Below are 20,737 nucleotides of genomic sequence, written 5' to 3'. Positions count from 1 at the left end.
CCTTGTGGCCCAGACATGAAGGACACAACACACCTAGAATTGGTCTAGGAGACGTGTTTTCTGGAGTTTTCTGTGGTTGATCTCTCTTGAGGTTTCTTGTCGCTCGTAGTGTTCACAGGACAAGTCTAACACTTACTTATACTCAGGCAGACCTACCCAGAAATTACTTTTTCATTCTACAAGGGGTCACAAACTCACTACACAGCAGCTCCATAAGTTCACTACAACAATTCCCAACTGTTTCACATTTTTCAAACAGTTCAAACTTTAAGTTCAACTAGGTCAATACACGACACATCAATCACCAGGCCATTACTTTTTATTTCAAACATGTTGTAGAGGGTTCTTTGCACAGTGCTGATATTCTCTTATTCTTAAACAAACTTTAAACTTCAGAAAATGACACAGACAACGGCTTCTGAGTATATGTAAAATATCCTTAGTTATGCAATTGCAGGCAGAAGTTAATACAGAGTCAACAGGATTTGAATAGCTCTTCATAAGTTCTGCAAATTGTCCAAAACAATCTCTGCTTTTCATACAAGCACGCCTCTCCCTGGCAGATCAGGAGCCACCATGTTTTCTTCTTGTGGCTGTGTGGAAGCAACGTGTTACGGTCCGGCACTGTTGGTCCTGTCCCCGCTTGTTTCCCTTTTCCTTTTTTCCCTGTGTGTGTGTTGTCTGTGTCTGTCTCCCCCTGCTGTGCAGCCCAGTCAGAGGATCTAGGTCAGGGGGCGTGGCCATTCTCTCTCATGCTCCGTTACCTCCAGCTGCGGCTCATTGTCATCAATCAACCAGCAGTTATCTACCCGGGCTGGACACCTCTCCAGCGCCAGTTCGTTCCTACACCACCTGTGATCCCGTCTGTTCCTGCTGCCTGCCTGCCTGCCATTCCCACGCCGCAACCTGCTCATCTGTTGTCTGATATCCTCGTCATCCAGCTCTCAGGACTACTGGCTCACCACCCCACTCAGCTCCTACCCCGGTCTGAAGCTATTCCACCCTGAACTGTTTTTCTCTGCCAAAACACGCTGAATAAACAACATCCTAATTCACCCTCTTTTGTCCGTGTGTCCGTCTCTGCACCTGAGTCCCCCACCAAGCCTAACACAACGAGAAATTTAAACAATCCAGGTCTACCTGTTCCTCCAGTTGATCTCTATCCCATGTCCTTGACTACACGCCCAGACCAGCTGCAGGGAGCTAGAGGGAACCATCCTTACCAAAAGCACAGCATTGGTAGTTAAGAAATGTCTCTGCTATTGTTAATCATATTAATTGTTAACTATTAATATTAAAGAAATCAGGTAAATATGTGCTCTTTCTCTCACAGCATAATAGATCATATATTCCCCATCAATGTGCTTTACTTCAAAGAAACAGCTGCACTATCAAGTTACATAAGCACACCGTAAATAGTGAAGAGAACGTCCGGACAGGATGTCCTTAAAAGGTCATAAACACAGGACACAGGAAAACTCACCAATCACTTTTTGACAGCAACCGTCTACTATATTCTCTCTCACAGGAGTCTGTGAAACAAGACAGTTGGAGATTGAAACATTGTATGTGTATTCCCTTCCCCCAACTGCTCTGTTCACTCAGACAAACAAACCAGACTGCAGTTTCCAACGCAAGAATTGACTTCAAATCCTAAATTACTTGATATCTGTCAGAAATACATAATTCCCCCCCCCCCCCCCCCTCATAATTCCATAAGTCTATAGGAGTGTCCCAGGTTTTCATTACAACCATTTCTAGTGCATATTGTATATGGTTTCAATTTCTTACTATCAGATTTGATAAATAACAGATTATAACATGAAAAGCTCAGTGTTGATTTTAAATATAAACATTAACAGTCCACAAAAATGGTGTGTAAAACAGTGTGTTGGCTTGGCTGATAAAAAGGGTAGATTTGAATTTCTCTTGGCAGTTGTGGCTCCCAGGTCTACAGCCAATCAAGGACTAGCTACCCATCCCCCACTGCTGCTCTCACCCCCCACCCCCCACCCCATCCCCTGACATGCTGGACTCTCAGGTTCTGTTCAATAAAGTGCAGCACAGTACAGTACAGTACAACTTTATTAGTCCATGTTACAGGGAACAAAGGGAATTTGTCTTTCTGAAGGGGTTGGTCACAGATCTGCCAGTTCAGATCAAATCCCACGTTTTGTTGTCTGGCTCAGGACTCAAACCAATGACCTTTCAGTTACTGGACTAATTCTCTAACTTCCACCTCCTAACACTTCTAGCATGGGTCTTCCTAGGCAAAGTTCCTTTTACACTATCCCATGTGTGTAGAAAACATGAGTCTGTCTCATGATCTGGTAATGAGGTAGTCCTGCCTTCAACTTCAAAATCAGTGTCACCCTCAGCTCAAAAGGGTATTACCTTTTGGTCTAATGGTCAAGACACTGGTTTTTCCCATGGGACACCTGGGTACAGATCCCGCCCATGAAATGTGCACACCTCTCCCAAGGCACCATTCCACTGCTTCCACCAATGTAGTGTTTTTATGCAAACAGCAACGGTGTAATTCCCCTTTCGTCTCAAACCCGGGTCTCCCTGCCCGTAGGCAAACAAATATATTGTAGTGAATTCAGTGGGTAGCCCCAAACGGGTTTTGAACCTGGGTCCATCAACTGTCAAGCCAACACCTTAAGCGTGTTAGGTTCTAAATGAACCTAGTAAAACTCAGGGACGTTTAGTAAAGCTCAAACCAAGTTTATTCACCCATTGGATCATACAGCTGCATAAGACAAAGAACATATTCACACAAGCACTGGTATTGAACCCTTTCTCCTATGCTGAGCCCCTCCTTCCACATCTGAACAGCCAATACACCTCTGTTGCTATCCAGAAGATTAGTGATATATGTTCTTCCTCACTTCATCTAACCTGACCTCTCCCCAAATTGCTCACTCCTCCCCAACTCACGGCTGTCATGTTGACTTGTACCAGACTGTGTCTCTTCTCCTCCCATAGGATCCCTGATGGCTAACAATAACATATCCTGACAGAATGGAAACGTTATACATTCCCCTCTCTCCCTCAGTGACATGAATAAGTCTATTTCATGTTTAGAAGTCAGAACCCAACCAGCGCTACGCCAAGAGGTCCGAACCTCTCGATGATGTGGCTAGGTGTTGGATTAAGGTCGCTACATTACCCCCTTCCTTGGGGAGAGCATGCCCCCACACTTCTTTATAGCAAGTCTCTCACGTGTACATGCCTCTTTGATGGCCTCACAGGCACTATCCCACTTCTGACACCAATGTAACGAATTAAGGGATAGCTCCAACCGGAACTCAAACCCCAGTCCAGCGACTATCAAGCCAACAGCTTATCAATTACACCAAGAGATCAGAAGGTGGTAGTTGGTAGGTGTTGGGTTCAGCTTGCTACAGTATATACTTATATAGGGCAATGTGTGATCTGGGAGCGGCAGCACTACCACTAGTGCTCCTGACACAGCCTAACACAATCTTTACCTTCTGAACCTTAAAAACTGACCTAAAGTCAGATACATTTAGACAAACCACCATGTGAGCAGCAAGTGTAGGGTTAATGGAGTGAAGTGGGGGATGGGTAGGACCACCAGTATCAACTATATGTCTATGAATGCATTACTATTAATGCAGTACTAAAACGGATGGATGCTCTTCATCAACACCATCTCACCTGTGAAACTAGATGTCAGCAATCAATCAACAAGACTAATGAAATGGAGCAAATGAAGACATTAGAACTGCTAAAGGTCAGATATTATATTCTGACACCAATTTCCTACTGGTAGATTTTGTACATGATCTGTCAATCCTGAGAGCAACGCTCTCTCTCCTCCTCTTCCCCCATCTCTCTTTGCTGGGGTGAAGTTTCCCCTAGATACAGATCTAGGATCAGCTTCCCCTCCCCCAAACCTAACAAGGATCATTAGTGGGGGGGAATTTAAACCTGATCCAAAGCCAGTGTCTATTTGGGAAACTGGTCCCCTCCCCCACAACTCTACATGTGGATGCGGCTTCCTCCATCTCACCATGTTCACAAAGAAAACGGCAGTGTATTTCAGCTGTAAGTATTTTGAAGTTACCAGCTATATTATTTGAATTGAATCGACCTAGCTTCATTATTATTCAACAATAACTGGGCCAATGTAGCCGTAGCAGCAGTGGTGGTTCTAGAACATTCCCAGTGGGAGGGGCCAGGCTGGGGCCAGTTGTACTGTTAGAGGGGCCAGTTACATCACACATTATTGTTGTCATGTCGTTTTCGTCACTGCATTGCAGGCATCAATAGACAAATGACCATGTTTATAATCATTCAACTATTTATTATTTGTATTTACACTACATTTTTTACATTTGCATTACATATTCAGTATCAGTTACATCAACAGTATTCTACGGTTTTTGTGGTTTCTTGCAAAAAGATCCGCAAATTCATCTAGATTCAAGGCCTTTGCCCTCCTTGACTCAATACTTAATACACCTAAATTGCTTCATCTCTCATCTGACATTGTGGACCTAAGATACGTTTTCACCAGCTTTAGAGCAGAAAAACTATGTTCACAAGAAGCGGTACTAACAGGGATTGAAACAGATATTTTACACAGTTTAAAGAGCTGAAAGAAAACTTCTTTATAAGGCTGAATGAATAATGCTATCTCTACTACACTGGAGGGTCTCTGCATGCCACTCTGGATTTTCCTTTGTCAAATTCTTCTGAACTGATGTAGTTCATGCCCCAAGTCCTCAATATTTGATTCATACATTCTAGCAAATGGAAACAGGGACTTCTCTTTGAGAAATGCATCACTTTTGGGGTTTAGAGTTTTGACGCCATTCATTATGTCACAGTTTCTGCTAGAGAACCGTCTGTTGAGCTCATTGAGCATCTGATCTAAGACAGGGTAGAAAAAGGTTGTACGAAAACTGTCTTTATCTATTTCTGAATCTGACCTCTGACCTACTGTACTGAGTAGACAGTCTCCATTAAATTGAGAGCTTAGCTTTTTTGGTGGTTTTGCAGGGGGCTGTATTGCAGTATCACATTGCTCAGCTGTGTTCAACACTTCATTCCATAGGTCATCAGAAAATGACTCATGCCTGTAGTCATTCAAAGTTTGAACTAAGGCTTCAACTAAATCAACAGCCTTTGACAGGTCAAGTGATGAAGACTGTAGCATCTCTGATAGAAATGTTGCTTCTCCAAAAACGTTATGGAGTGGAACAAGGAACACAATGAATTGTAAGCCATTTTTGATGCACATGTATGACCCAGATGTGAAGACATACAGTCTTTCTAGTAAGGAGAAGAACTGTCCTACCTCAGGGACAGCTTTGACTGTATCCACTAAAACTAAGTTTAGACAGTGTGCACTGCAGTGGAGGTAAAAGGCTTTGCTTGTTCTTTAATGCGTTGCCTGGACGCCTGAATGCTGCCGCTCATAACTGAAGCACCGTCATATGCTTGGCCTACTAGGTTGCTTTTGTATTCAAGACCATGACTTTATGATATGTGTATGATTTAGTCAGTAAGCCCTGCTGCATCTAGTGGATCAGCCGATTCAAAGTGGAGACAGCTCTCATGGACAGCTCCACTGAAATAGTACCTGAGTACTGGAGATATCTGATCCTTTTGTTTTTAACATCTTTTGTTTTCCGTCTGCCATTATGCTGAAGACCTCACTGTCTTCCACTTCTTCTATCATCTCTGTTGGAACCATGTCTGCCAAACAACTCAGAACCTCATTCTGAATCCCTTTGCTTGTGTATTTTGCATTATGAATGGAAGTCAACCTTTTTTCCACAGTTGTGTCATGCTTAGCTATTGTTTCTAGGATTGCCATGAAGTTCCCTTTATTATCAGACTCTGCAGACTCATCGTGTCCTCTTTGTGCAATGTTTTGTGTGGCTGTAAGTAGTAGTACTTCTCCTATTGTTTTAATATAGTCCCCTTTTTCTTGAATCTGTTTGTTATGTACTTTAAAGTATTTTTCCTGAAGTACTTTACACCACTGGTTAACTCTCTTTCTTAGCTAGCTCGACTATGCACTTGCCTCTGCTAGCAATAAACTGTGCTAACATTAGCCTAGACTGGACCACAGAAAATAACAGTTTTAAACAGTTGTAAAAACCCACTTCTTCCAGACAGAATAGTTCCTGTAGATTCAGACTTACTCATCACCAATCTTTTGTTATGTCTCGTTGGTTTCATAACCACGTCTGTATAACAATTCAATAATGATGAGACAGGAGGCAGGAATCAGTTCAACCATTTATCTGGAACGTGATCATCTCAACACATACAAACCCCCATGATGCTCTGCAGCACAACCCCAATATACAACAAATACATACATATGTAAATGGACACTAAACAAAACTCATAGAGGAATTTAAATGTTCAGTTGTAGAAAGCAGGGCCATGGGATAGGGTCAGAAAGGTCAGTATGTTTGATAACTGGTTACAGAGGTGACATAACAAGCATAAGGTCCATTATAACACAGTGAAGTAGAGGTGGGAGCTAAAAGCAGACATGGACAGTGAGACGGTGTGAGGAGGTCAGGGGTGAAACACTAGATCAGGACAGGTAGAAATGGCAGGGCTGGAAATAGACACAGAGACACATTATGATCATGGCTCAGACCTGACCTGAGACACCCAAACAGAAGATGGCATAGCAAAGTCCTATCCAGTAGGCTATATGGGATTTCCTTTCATTAAAATACAACACATGGAAATGTGTCCAGTGTGTGTGTGTGTGTGTCCAGTGTGTGTGTCCTGTGTGTGTGTGTGTTCAATGTGTGTGTGTCCAGTATGTGTGTGTGTTCAGTGTGTGTGTGTGTTCAGTGTGTGAGTGTGTGTGTTGGTGTGTGTGTCCTGTGTGTGTGTGTCCAGTGTGTGTGTGTGTCCTGTGTGTGTTTGTCCAGTGTGTGTGTGTGTTCAGTGTGTGTGTGTTCAGTGTGTGTGTGCCCAGTTTGTGTGTTCAGTGTGTTTGTGTTCAGTGTGTGTGTCCAGTGTGTGTGTGTTCAGTGTGTGTGTGTGCCCAGTTTGTGTGTTCAGTGTGTGTGTGTTCAGTGTGTGTGTCCAGTGTGTGTGTGTGTGTGATTGTGTGTTCAGTGTGTGTGTGTGTGTGTCGAGTGTGTGTGTGTTCAGTGTGTGTGTGTCCAATGTGTATGTATGTGTGTGTCCAGTGTGTGTGTGTGTGTTTGTGTCCAGTGTGTGTGTGTGTATGTGTGTGTGTGTGTGTCCAGTGTGTGTGTCCAGTGTGTGTTTGTGTGTGTCCAGTGTGTGTGTCCTTGGTGTGTGTGTGTGTGTCCTGTGTGTGTGTGTGTGTCCAGTGTGTGTGTGTTTGTGTCCAGTGTGTGTGTGTGTGTGTGTGTGTCCAGTGTGTGTGTGTGTGTCCAGTGTGTGTGTGTCTAGTGTGTGTGTGTGTGTATCCAGTGTGTGTGTGTCCAGTGTGTGTTTGTGTCCAGTGTGGGTATGTCCAGTGTGTGTGTTTGTATCCAGTGTGTGTGTGTGTGTGCAGTGTGTATGTGTGTGTCCTGCCTATGTGTGTGTGTGTGTGTCCAATGGGTGTGTGTGTGTCCAGTGTGTGTGCGTGTGTGTGTGTCATGTGTGTGTGTGTCCAGTGTGTGTGTGTGTGCCCAGTGTGTGTGTTCAGTGTGTGTGTGTTGTGTGTGTGTTCAGTGTGTGTGTTTTCAGTGTGTGTGTGTGTGTTCAGTGTGTGTTCAGTAAGTGTGTGTTCAGTGTGTGTGTGTCCAATGTGTATGTATGTGTGTGTCCAGTGTGTGTGTGTGTGTGTGTGTGTGTGAATCCAGTGTGTGTATGTGTGTGTGTGTGTCCAGTGTGTGTGTGTATACGTGTTCAGTGTGTGTGTGTGTGTGTTCAGTGTGTGTGTGTGTGTGTGTGTGTGTCCTTTGTGTATCTGTGTGTGTGTTTGTGTCCAGTGTGTGTGTGTGTGTGTTTTTATGTGTCCAGTGTGTGTGTGTGTGTGTGTTTATCCAGTGTGTGTGTGTGTGTGTCCTGTGTGTGTGTGTCCAGTGTGTGTGTGTTTGTGTCCAGTGTGTGTGTCCAGTGTGTGTGTGTGTGTCCAGTGTGTGTGTGTCCAGTGTGTGTGTTTGTGTCCAGTGTGTGTCCAGTGTGTGTGTGTGTGTGTGTGTCCAGTGTGTGTGTGTGTGTGTGTGTGTGTGTGTGTGTGTATCCAGTGTGTGTGTGTCCAGTGTGTGTTTGTGTCCAGTGTGGGTGTGTCCAGTGTGTGTGTGTGTGTGTATCCAGTGTGTGTGTGTGTGCAGTGTGTATGTGTGTGTCCAGTGTGTGTGTTTATGTGTGTGTGTTGTTGTTGTGTGTGTCCTGTGTGTGTTTGTCCAGTGTGTGTGTGTCCAGTGTGTGTGTGTGTGTTCAGTGTGTGTGTTAAGTGTGTCCAGTGTGTGTGTGTGTGTGTGTGTGTGTGTGTTCAGTGTGTGTGTGTGTGTTCAGTGTGTGTGTTAAGTGTGTCCAGTGTGTGTGTGTGTGTGTGTGTGTGTTCAGTGTGCGTGTCCAGTGTGTGTGTGTTCAGTGTGTGTATCCAGTGTGCGTGTGTGTGTCCAGTGTGTGTGTGTGTGTGTATGTGTGTGTGTGTGTGTCTCCAGTGTGCGTGCGTGTGTCCAGTGTGTGTGTGTGTGTGTGTGTGTGTCGAGTGTGTGCATGTGTGTTCAGTGTGTGTGTGTGTGTCCAGTGTGTGTGTGTTCAGTGTGTGTTTCCAGTGTGCGTGTGTGTGTCCAGTGTGTGTGTGTGTGTGTGGGTCCAGTGTGTGTGTGTGTGTGTGTGTCCAGTGTGTGTGTGTTCAGTGTATGTATTTAGTGTGCGTGTGTGTGTCCAGTGTGTGTGTGTGTCCAGTGTGTGTGTGTGTATCCAGGTTGTGTGAGTCCAGTGTGTGTGTGTGTGTGTGTCCAGTGTGTGTGTCCAGTTTGTGTGTGTGTGTGTCCAGTGTGTGTGTGTGTGTGTGTGTCAGTGTTACTAGGTTATTATTTACAGGGACATTGAGGAGTCACCATGAACCCTAAACCCTGGATAGAGGGGCTCAGTGAATGTGGAGTGGAATGTGTTCAGGTGGGTCAGTGTGTCAGAGGAGACTCTGTAGAAGGACAGAGTGCCGGCTGGCCAGTCCAGATACACTCCTACTCTGTGGGAGCTGGAGGAGGAGACGTCTATGGTAGTGGACTTATTATTGTGACAGGCAGAGTAACTGTTGTCAGAGCAGGTCAGACTCCAGGACTTGTCATTGTATCCAAGACAACAGTCATTACCCCCTCCTCTCCTGCTGATTCCTTTATATGTCACTCCTATACCAGCCTCACTCCCACTCCACTCTACCTCCCAGTAACAGCGCCCAGTCAGACCCTCTCTACACAGCAACTGTGGACAGAACTCAAATCTCTCTGGGTGATCAGGATACGGCTGCTTCTCTCTCCTACCTGTCACCTTTCTGTTCTCCTCAGACAGAGAGAGGAGTCTGTTTACTGTGTTTAGGTCCAGTGTGAGATCACAGACATCTGATGGATGAAACCAGACAAAATATTAGAAATCATCATCATTCACATTAGAATGTTAACTCACTTTTCACTAATTCATTTAATGTAGATGTTTCTAGGTATCAAAAGGAGAAGTTAAGGTAACTTGAGATTTGTTGAATGATCATATGTTATACTGTATGGTAATATAAAACACACTTATTCCCATTAATTACACACACACACACCCACTGAACACACACACACACACACACTGGACACACACACACATCCTGAACACACACACACACACACACACACACAAACATACACATCCTGAACACACACACACACACAATTACACTGAACACACACACATACACACATCCAGAACAAACACACACACCTTCATATTTAATATGTAACAGAAACACACCACACACAGACACACACATCCTGAACACACACACACACACACACACACACATCCTGAACACACACATAAACAGACACTGGATACACACACACACACACATTTCTAACGTAACACGAACTTGCCACACACAAACACTGACACACACATTGTCAAAGCAACTCTTTGTAAACTTTGGTGTCCCTGATTTGTGCTTCTGTAGAACTACAGCTGATATTTAATATGACCAAGTAAGTAATGATGGTGGTCTTTGACTTTGACTTCACTTGAATTAAGACTTATTCTTAGTCATATTCTTCACAGCAGTCAACACTCACATTTTCTAAGTCCAGGTTTCATTGTGTTCTCTCCACCATGTTCCACACTGTAGCGGTAAGCAAAAGAACAGACAGACATTGAGGGATACACCTGAACTCACATACACACACACACACACACACACACACTCACACACACACACACACACAAACAGTAAGTATATACATTTGTCCAAGTGTGTGTGTGTGTGTGTGTGTGTGTGTGTGTGTGTGTGTGTGTCCAGTGTGTGTGTGTGTGTGTGTGTCAAGTGTGTGTGTGTTTGTGTGTGTGTCCAGTGTGTTTTTGTGTTTGTGTGTCCAGTGTGTGTGTGTGTGTGTGTGTGTGTCCAGTGTGTGTGTGTGTGTGTGTCCAGTGTGTGTGTGTGTGCGTGTGTGTCCAGTGTGTGTGTGTGTCCAGTGTGTGTGTGTGTCCATTGTGTGTGTGTCCAGTGTGTGTGTGTGTATGTCTAGTGTGTGTGTGTTTGTGTCTAGTGTGTGTGTGTGTCCAGTGTGAGTGTGTGTGTGTCCAGTGTGTGTGTGTTTGTCCAGTGTGTGTGTGTGTGTGTGTGCGTCCTTTGTGTGTGTGTTTCCTTTGTGTGTATGTGTCCAGTGTGTGTGTTTACAGTGTGTGTGTGTGTGTGTGTGTGTGTGTGTGTGTGTGTGTGTGTGTCCAGTGTGTGTGTGTGTCCAGTGTGTATGTGTGTCCAGTGTGTGTGTGTCCAGTGTGTGTACTGATACACGTGCACACACACACACACTGGACAAACACACACACACATGACACACACACAGACACTGGACACACACAGACACACACACACACAGGACAAACACACACAGGACAAACACACACACACACACCGGACACACACACACACACTGGACACACACACACACAGACACACACACACACAGGACACACTGCACACTGCGCACACACACACACACACACACACACACACACACACACACACACACACACTTGACACACACACACACACACTGGACACACACACACACACACACCCACACACACACTGGACACACACACAGTCTTTATATAATTTAGTCCAAGTGGTGGTCAGAATGTTTGTCTTAACTAGCCTGATAACTCCAACATGTCTGATATGAACATTGACATAAACCCTCTACATACTTGAGTTTCTCCAGTCTGCAGTGTGGATCCTCCAGTCCAGCAGAGAGCAGTCTGACTCCTGAGTCTCCTGGGTTATTGTAGCTCAGATCCAGCTCTCTCAGGTGTTTGGGGTTTGACTTCAGAGCTGAGACCAGAGAAGCACAGCCTTCCTCTGTGACTAGACAGCCTGACAGCCTGCAAAGAGTCAAATCATATTATAATCACACTGCTATTTTTTGGCGGTGAAAATAGTGGCAGTATATTTTTTCAACATATTCAGATACATCAGTGGCCTGAAACCTGCCATATCTATTCATAAATTAATGTATCATTATTAGAAATGACAAATTATCAAAGTATTGCTTGTAGATAGAAAAATGCATATTACAAATATTTGAGTAGACTGACCAGAGCAGTTTAAAAAGCAGTATCAGTCAAAAGACAGACAGTGAGGTATCAGATTTAGATTGTATTGAGTATACAGTCCACACCATATCTATTTTGACAGTGAAGCTAACATTTTAAATGTGACTCTATACTCCAGCATTTTGAATTTGAGATCAAATGTTTCATATGACGTGACAGTATATAATGTCACCTTTTATTTGAGGGTATTTTAATACATATCTGTTTCACCATTTAGAAATGAAAGCACTTTATGTATCTAGTCCCCCCATTTGACAAAGTCAAACGTATTCTGACCATTTGACTTATAGTGTATTAACGTAGTCAAAAGTTGAGTATTTGGTTGTAAACTCGTTGGTTGTATTTGCAGTTTGTTTTGGGTTATGTTTTGCCCGATAGTAACTGAATGGTGGATGATGACTGGAGTAATTTTCTGTCTAAGTGAGTAGATAACAGGTTTCTGTAGCTGTGCCACTAGAGATCCTGGTTCGAATCCAGGCTCTGTCGTAGCCGGCCGCGACCGGGAGACCCATGGGGCGGCGCACAATTGGCCCAGCGTCGTCCAGGGTAGGGGAAGGAATGGCCGGCAAGGATGTAGTTTGGTTGGTAGTGCATGGCGTTTGGAACGCTAGGGTTGTGGGTTCGATTCCCACAGGGGGCCAGTATGAAAAAATTAAATAAAAAATTATGTATGCACTCACTAACTGTAAGTCGCTCTGGATAAGAGCGTCTGCTAAATGACGTAAATGTAAATGTTTCTAAACACTACTAAATTAATCCTGATAATGCCATGATTTAATAAAAATCAGGAATGAATCATGAACAATTATGAATGAGAAAGTTACAGAGGCTACAACAAAACATGCTAACCTCTCACCATTACCAATAACAGAGGGGGTATGATCTTTGTTCCTCTGTAACATTCTCATTCATCATCATTCACAATTCATTCATGATTATTCATACTCATGGTAGCATCCACATGAATGTAGAAGTGTTCAGAAACATCTTCTATTCTTACTTACAATACAAGTGAAGTGACTCCAAAATGACAGGACATTATTCACCATTCAGTTTCTATTGGGAAAAACATCATCCAAAACACAACCAAGACAAACTGCAAATGTATTCAACAAGTTTGTAGAATCACTAGCTTAATGTAATCACTGCAGGTAAGGAATATGGGACCAAATACTAAACTTATGACTACTTTAATACAATATAAGTGAATATGTCCAAATTATTAAGACTTTTTCAAATGGGAGAACTAGATACATAAAGTGCTTTCATTTCCAAACAGTAACACAGATATGTATGAATTCCCTCAAATAAAAGGTGACATTCTGTACTGTTGCCTAATATGAAACATTATATCTCAAATCCAAAATGCTGGAGCATAGCACCAAATGTAAAACTGTAAGCTTCACTGTCCAAACACATATGGTGTGGACTATGTGTGCCCGGTAAACACATGTGGATCTGGTGAACAGTTATCACTTGTTAACCAACTACAGAAATACTGACCTCAGAGTCTCCAGTTTACAGTGGGGATTCCCCAGTCCAGCAGAGAGCAGCTTCACTCCTGAATCCTTCAGGTCATTGTTACTCAGATCCAGCTCTCTCAGGTGTGAGGGGTTTGACTTCAGAGCTGAGACCAGAGAAGCACAGCCTTCCTCTGTGACTAGACAGCCTGACAGCCTGCAAAGAGTCAAATCATATTAAAATCACACTGCTATTCTTTGGCGGTGAAAATAGTGGCAGAATATTTTTTCAACATATTCAGATTTATCAGTGTCCTGAAACCTGACATATCTATTCATAAATTAATGTATCTTTATTAGAAATGACAAAATATCAAAGTATTGCTTGTAGATAGAAAAATGCATATTACAAATATTTGAGTAGACTGACCAGAATAGTTTAAAAAGCTGTATCAGTCAAAAGACTGTCACGGATGCCGCCGAGGCTGCTCCTCCTCCTTGCTCGGGCACGCTTCGGCGTTCGTCGTCCCCGGAGTACTAGCTACTACCACTTGATGTTTTCGATGTTTGTTTGGTCATGTCTAGTTGGTACACCTGTTTTGTATTCTGTATTGATTATGCCACGTATAAGTTCACCTGTTTTATGCTTTGCCTTTGTATGTTATTGTCCGCGTGTCTTGGATGTATGTGTCGGTATTTTGCTCTTCGTGTCATTTACGCATATGGTGTTTTCCCTCCAGTGTTGGAGACGTTTATTTGTGCGTATCTATTTTGTTAGTAAAGTCGCCTTTACTTATCCTCAGTGTCCTGCGCCTGACTTCACCGCATACACATCAGCCTTTTGACAAAGACAGACAGTGAGGTATCAGATTTAGATTGTATTGAGTATACAGTCCACACTATATCTATTTTGACAGTGAAGATAACATTTTAAATGTGGCTCTATACTCCAGCATTTTGGATTTGAGATCAAATGTTTTATATGAGGTGACAGTATATAATGTCACCTTTTATTTGAGGGTATTTTCATACATATCTGTTTCACCATTTAGAAATAAAAGCACTTTATGTATCTAGTCCCCCCATTTGACGAAGTCAAACGTATTCTGACCATTTGACTTATAGTGTATTAACGTAGTCATAAGTTGAGTATTTGGTTGTAAACTCGTTGGTTGTATTTGCAGTGTGTTTTGGGTTATGTTTTGCCCGATAGTAACTGAATGGTGTATGATGACTGGAGTAATTTTCTGTCTAAGTGAGTAGATAACAGGTTTCTAAACACTACTAAATTAATCCTGATAATGCCATGATTAATACAAATCATGAATGAATCATGAACAATTATGAATGAGAAAGTAACAGAGGCTACAACAAAACATGCTAACCTCTCACCATTACCAATAACAGAGGGGGTATGATCTTTGTTCCTCTGTAACTTTTTCATTCATCATTATTCACCATTTATTAATGATTATTCATAATCATGGTAGCATCCACATTAATGTAGAAGTGTTCAGAAACATCTTCTATTCTAACTGACAATACAAGTGAAGTGACTCCAAAATGACAGGACATTATTCACCATTCAGTTTCTATTAGGAAAAACATCATCCAAAACACAACCAAGACAAACTGCAAATGTATTCAACAAGTTTGTAGAATCACAAGCTTGATGTAAACACTGCAGGTAAGGAATATGTGACCAAATACTAAACTTATGACTACTTTAATACAATATAAGTGAATATGTCCAAATTATTACGACTTTTTCAAATGGGAGAACTAGATACATAAAGTGCTTTCATTTCTAAACAGTAACACAGATATGTATGAAAATACCCTCAAATAAAAGTTGACATTCTGTACTGTTGCCTAATGTGAAACATTCTATCTGAAATCCAAAATGCTGGAGCATAGCACCAAATGTAAAACTCTAAGCTTCACTGTCCAAACACATATGGTGTGGACTATGTGTGCCTGGTAAACACATGTGGATCTGGTGAACAGTTCTCACTTGTTGACCAACTACAGGAATACTGACCTCAGAGTCTCCAGTTTACAGTGGGGATTCCCCAGTCCAGCAGAGAGCAGCTTCACTCCTGAATCCTTCAGGTCATTGTTACTCAGATCCAGCTCTCTCAGGTGTGAGGGGTTTGAACTGAGAGCTGAGGCCAACACTTCACAGGATGTGTCTGTGAGTTTACAGCCAGTGAGTCTGTCAACAGAGTAAATACCATGAGGGACAGGTTGTATTAAAATGTTACATTTAGCTTCCCTGCTTACACTGTTACCCCTGCACTAATAATGTGAACACTGTGTATAGATGTCTCAATGCTACAACTTTTCTGATCCGTTTGTATTACAGTTTGTTTAAGAGTTTTCAGCTGATAGAAAGTTTAGTCAGCCAATGAAAATATTGTTGTTCTTACATACAGTAAAGTTTGGTCTGAGGGATAGTCACATGAGTACTTACAGAGCCAGTCAGCCAATAAAAATGCTGCTGTAACTACAATGTATTTTGGTGTGGGATATTTCCATGAATACTTACAGAGCTTTCCTGCAGCCTCTCACAGCTGGGAGCAGTCTCCTACGACCCTCCTCTGATGTCTTGTATACCTTCAGGTCAAACACATCCAGAACCTCCTCTGATATCTGTAGCATGTAGGCCAGCGCTGAACACTGAGAAAGTGTGAGGTTTTTGGATCTCTTCTCTGACCTCAAGTACGCTTGGATTTCCTCCTGTACTGAATGGTCTTTCATCTCTATCAGACAGTGGAAGAGATTGATGCACCTCTCAGGGGAGATGTTCTTCCTCTGCATCACCTTAAGGGATCGGATTGTTTTCTGGACGCTGTCTGGACTGCTTTCTGTCTGTGTCACCAGACCTCGTAGGAGTTTCTGATTGGACTCCAGTGACATGCCATGAAGGAAGCGGACAAACAGGTCCAGGTGTCCGTTCTTGCTCTCCAAGGCTTTATCCACGGTACTCTTCAGCAGCTCATGCAAGGTTAGCTCTTCAGATGCAGCTCTAGACTTTCTCTTGAGGAAGGGCTTCAGTGCATCCATGTTCTTGGTTGTGTAACAATGGTACATGTAGACAGCTGAGAGAAACTCCTGAATGCTCAGATGAACAAAGCAGTACACCACTCTCTGAAATAACACAGACTCTTCTTTAAAGATTTGTGTGCACACCCCTGAGTACACTGAGGCTTCTTTGACATCAATGCCACACTCTTTCAGGTCTTCTTCATAGAACATGAGATTACCCTTCTCCAGATTTTCAAACGCCAGCTTCCCCAGCTTCAGAATAATTTCCTTATCTGACTCCATGAGCTCCTGTTGATCCATCTCATCTCTTCCATGATATTTCTGGTTCTTCAGGCTGGTCTGAATGAGCAGGAAGTGTATGGACATCTCAGTCAGAGTCGTGGGCATCTCTTCTGTCTTGTCTGTACTCAACATGTGTTCAAGGACTACTGCAGAAATCCAACAGAAGACTGGCATGTGGCACATGATGTGGAGGCTCCTTGATGTCTTTATGTGTGAGATGATTCTGCTGGCCAGGTCCTCATCACTGAATCTCTTCCTGAAGAACTCCTCCTTCTGTGGGTCATTGAACCCTCGTACCTCTGTCACCTGGTCAACACACTTAGGGGGGATCTGATTGGTTGCTGCTGGTCGGGAGGTTATCCATATGAGAGCAGAGGGAAGCAGATTCCCCTTGATGAGGTTTGTCAGCAGAACATCGACAGACGATGTCTGGGTGACATCAGACACCTTTTCATTGTGCTGGAAATCCAATGGAAGTCTGCTTTCATCCAAACCATCAAAGATGAACATAGCTTTACAGGCAGTGAGTTTCTTTGCATTGCCTATGTCTAGTTCTGTGTGGAAGCCATTTAAAAGTCTGAGAAGACTGTACTGGAGATCTTTAATCAAGTTCAGCTCCCGGAAAGGAAGCACAAATATGATATCCACATCTTGGTTCGCCTTCTCTTCAGCCCAGTCTAGGATGAACTTCTGCACGGAGACTGTTTTTCCGATGCCAGCGATGCCCTTCGTCAGCACAGTTCTGATGCTTATCTCTTGGCCTGGTAAGGGTTTAAATATGTCATTGCAGTGGATTGCTGTGTCATGTGAGGTTGGTGTCCTGGATGCTGTCTCTAGCTGCCACACCTCATGTTCATTGTTAACCCCTTCACTCTCTCCTGTGATGTAGAGCTCTGTGTAAATCCTGTTGAGGGGAGTTTGGTTCCCTGCTTTTTCCATACCTTCTATCACACATTCATACCTCCTTTTCAGACTGTCTTTATGGTTTACTATAGCTCTCTGCAGGCTGTCATCCACTACAAGGGAAGAGGAAAAATGATGTGTATCAGAAACATTCATTGACAGGATGAAAAGTGGGCCTTCCACAACTACAGTAACTTCTATTATCTCATAATATTGTAGTTAACTACTGTTATTCATATTAAGGTATTGACTTGGCCCACGTGTGCAAGTGGTCTTACTGTTTTCAGAGCCTCTTGTTTTATTGGGTTGACTCAGCTGCTGTAGTACAGGACGTGTTCTGGATCTCTTTCTACACTGAGGACAGTCATAGTCTCCTGAAGGAGCAGGTTTCTCCCAGTATCTGGTGATGCACTGTCTGCAGAACCTGTGTCCACAGGTGATAGAGACTGGATCCCTCAGCACTTGCTGACACACTGCACACCTGGACTGATCCTCTAACAGAGTAGACCTTCCACTACAGAGATAAAGGAGAGAGAGATTGTAGATGTTAATACTGATCCTCTAACAGAGTAGACCATCCACTACAGAGATAAAGGAGAGAGAGAGATTGTAGATGTTAATACTGATCCTCTAATAGAGTAGACCTTCCACTACAGAGATAAAGGAGAGAGAGATTGTAGATGTTAATACTGATCCTCTAACAGAGTAGACCTTCCACTACAGAGACAAAAGAAGGTGCAGTAATTGCTCTAATAAACTGTTAAAACAAACTATTGTATTTTCCGCACTATAAGGCGCACTTAAAAGCCTTTAATTTTCTCAAAAAACGACAGTGCGCTTTATAATCCGGAGCGCCTTATATATGGATCAATTGGTTAATTGGTTGATCCATACTGGTTGTACACGGCGCTCAAGGCGCTCTGTCAAAATGTTTCAGTATGAAAAACCAATAAAAACTATTTAATAATAATGAAATGTTTCAGTACGACTGGTAAACTACAAAGCCGCACCGCTTGCAGCATTACGGCTACCGTAGTCAGTAAACACCGGTACTGTGCTTACTCACAGTCCCACACCACTTGTGTGTGTATAAAGACCCCAAAATAATAATAATGGCGAGAGGGAGCCGGGCAGGTTGGATGCCCTAGTCGCCCTAGTCGCCCAACTGTTCAAATCTGACTGTTTTGTTGACATTCCCATTAGCACAGCTCCATCTAGTGGATGCATAACGCAACCCCAGTCAGTATGTATCTTCTATTCTATGCGCCTTATAATCCGGTGCGCCCTAGATATGAAAACAGTTCTAAAATAGGCCATTCATTGAAGGTGCGCCTTATAATCCGGTGCGCCTTATAGTGCGGAAAATACGGTACACATTACAAAACATATCTATATGACATCTTGAATATTCTCCTCTTCACTAGTAATATTATTCTGACTAGTGACGGACCTTGGGTCAAAGGTAATTGATCCATCACCACTGGAATTGACATGACGATTCATGGAGAAGTCACTGTTCATAGACAGACAGCTGGGAACAGAATACTCTGCTCTCTGAGTGGTAGTAGCCTCTGGAATGGATAACATGTCCACAGTGGTATTACTAAACTATATGAACTCAGAAGGTTGTAGAAACATGTCCACAGTGGTATTACTAAACTATATGAACTCAGAAGGTTGTAGAAACATGTCCACAGTGGTATTACTAAACTATATGAACTCAGAAGGTTGTAGAAACATGTCCACAGTGGTATTACTAAACTATATGAACTCAGAAGGTTGTAGAAACATGTCCACAGTGGTATTACTAAACTATATGAACTCAGAAGGTTGTAGAAACATGTCCACAGTGGTATTACTAAACTATATGAACTCAGAAGGTTGTAGAAACATGTCCACAGTGGTATTACTAAACTATATGAACTCAGAAGGTTGTAGAAACATGTCCACAGTGGTATTACTAAACTATATGAACTCAGAAGGTTGTAGAAACATGTCCACAGTGGTATTACTAAACTATATGAACTCAGAAGGTTGTAGAAACATGTCCACAGTGGTATTACTAAACTATATGAACTCAGAAGGTTGTAGAAACATGTCCACAGTTGTATTACTAAACTATATGAACTCAGAAGGTTGTAGAAACATGTCCACAGTGGTATTACTAAACTATATGAACTCAGAAGGTTGTAGAAACATGTCCACAGTGGTATTACTAAACTATATGAACTCAGAAGGTTGTAGAAACATGTCCACAGTGGTATTACTAAACTATATGATCTCAGAAGGTTGTAGAAACATGTCCACAGTGGTATTACTAAACTATATGAACGCAGAAGGTTGTAGAAACATGTTCACAGTGGTATTACTAAACTATATGAACGCAGAAGGTTGTAGAAACATGTCCACAGTGGTATTACTAAACTATATGAACTCAGAAGGTTGTAGAAAAATGTCCACAGTGGTATTACTAAACTATATGAACTCAGAAGGTTGTAGAAACATGTCCACAGTGGTATTACTAAACTATATGAACTCAGAAGGTTGTAGAAACATGTCCACAGTGGTATTACTAAACTATATGAACTCAGAAGGTTGTAGAAACATGTCCACAGTGGTATTACTAAACTATATGAACTCAGAAGGTTGTAGAAACATGTCCACAGTGGTATTACTAAACTATATGAACTCAGAAGGTTGTAGAAACATGTCCACAGTTGTATTACTAAACTATATGAACTCAGAAGGTTGTAGAAACATGTCCACAGTGGTATTACTAAACTATATGAACTCAGAAGTTTGTAGAAACATGTCCACAGTGGTATTACTAAACTATATGAACTCAGAAGGTTGTAGAAACATGTCCACAGCGGTATTACTAAACTATATGAACCCAGAAGGTTGTAGAAACATGTCCACAGTGGTATTACTAATCTATATGAACTCAGAAGGTTGTAGAAACATGTCCACAGTGGTATTACTAAACTATATGAACTCAGAAGGTTGTAGAAACATGTCCATAGTTGTATTACTAAACTATATGAACTCAGAAGGTTGTAGAAACATGTCCACAGTGGTATTACTAAACTATATGAACTCAGAAGGTTGTAGAAACATGTCCACAGTGGTATTACTAAACTATATGAACTCAGAAGGTTGTAGAAACATGTCCACAGTGGTATTACTAAACTATATGATCTCAGAAGGTTGTAGAAACATGTCCACAGTGGTATTACTAAACTATATGAACGCAGAAG

General features: G+C 42.4%; 1 protein-coding gene across 1 annotated transcript; it reads right to left on the bottom strand.

The window, feature by feature from the left end:
* Positions 1-9,015: 9,015 nt before the first annotated feature.
* LOC311119807 (NLR family CARD domain-containing protein 3-like) lies at positions 9,016-17,994 on the bottom strand (the record flags this gene model as incomplete). Its single annotated transcript, XM_084194460.1, has 7 exons — positions 9,016-9,539; positions 10,248-10,294; positions 11,383-11,556; positions 13,291-13,464; positions 15,289-15,462; positions 15,796-17,593; positions 17,759-17,994. Coding segments are annotated over 7 exons (3,127 nt in total), but the record flags the coding sequence as incomplete, so codon positions are not given.
* Positions 17,995-20,737: the final 2,743 nt, after the last annotated feature.

This window comes from Coregonus lavaretus, assembly GCF_964263955.1.
Source record: "Coregonus lavaretus genome assembly, contig: HAP1_SCAFFOLD_1211, whole genome shotgun sequence".
Taxonomy (NCBI): Eukaryota; Metazoa; Chordata; class Actinopteri; order Salmoniformes; family Salmonidae; genus Coregonus; species Coregonus lavaretus.
This window is presented reverse-complemented; position numbering and strand designations above follow the sequence as displayed.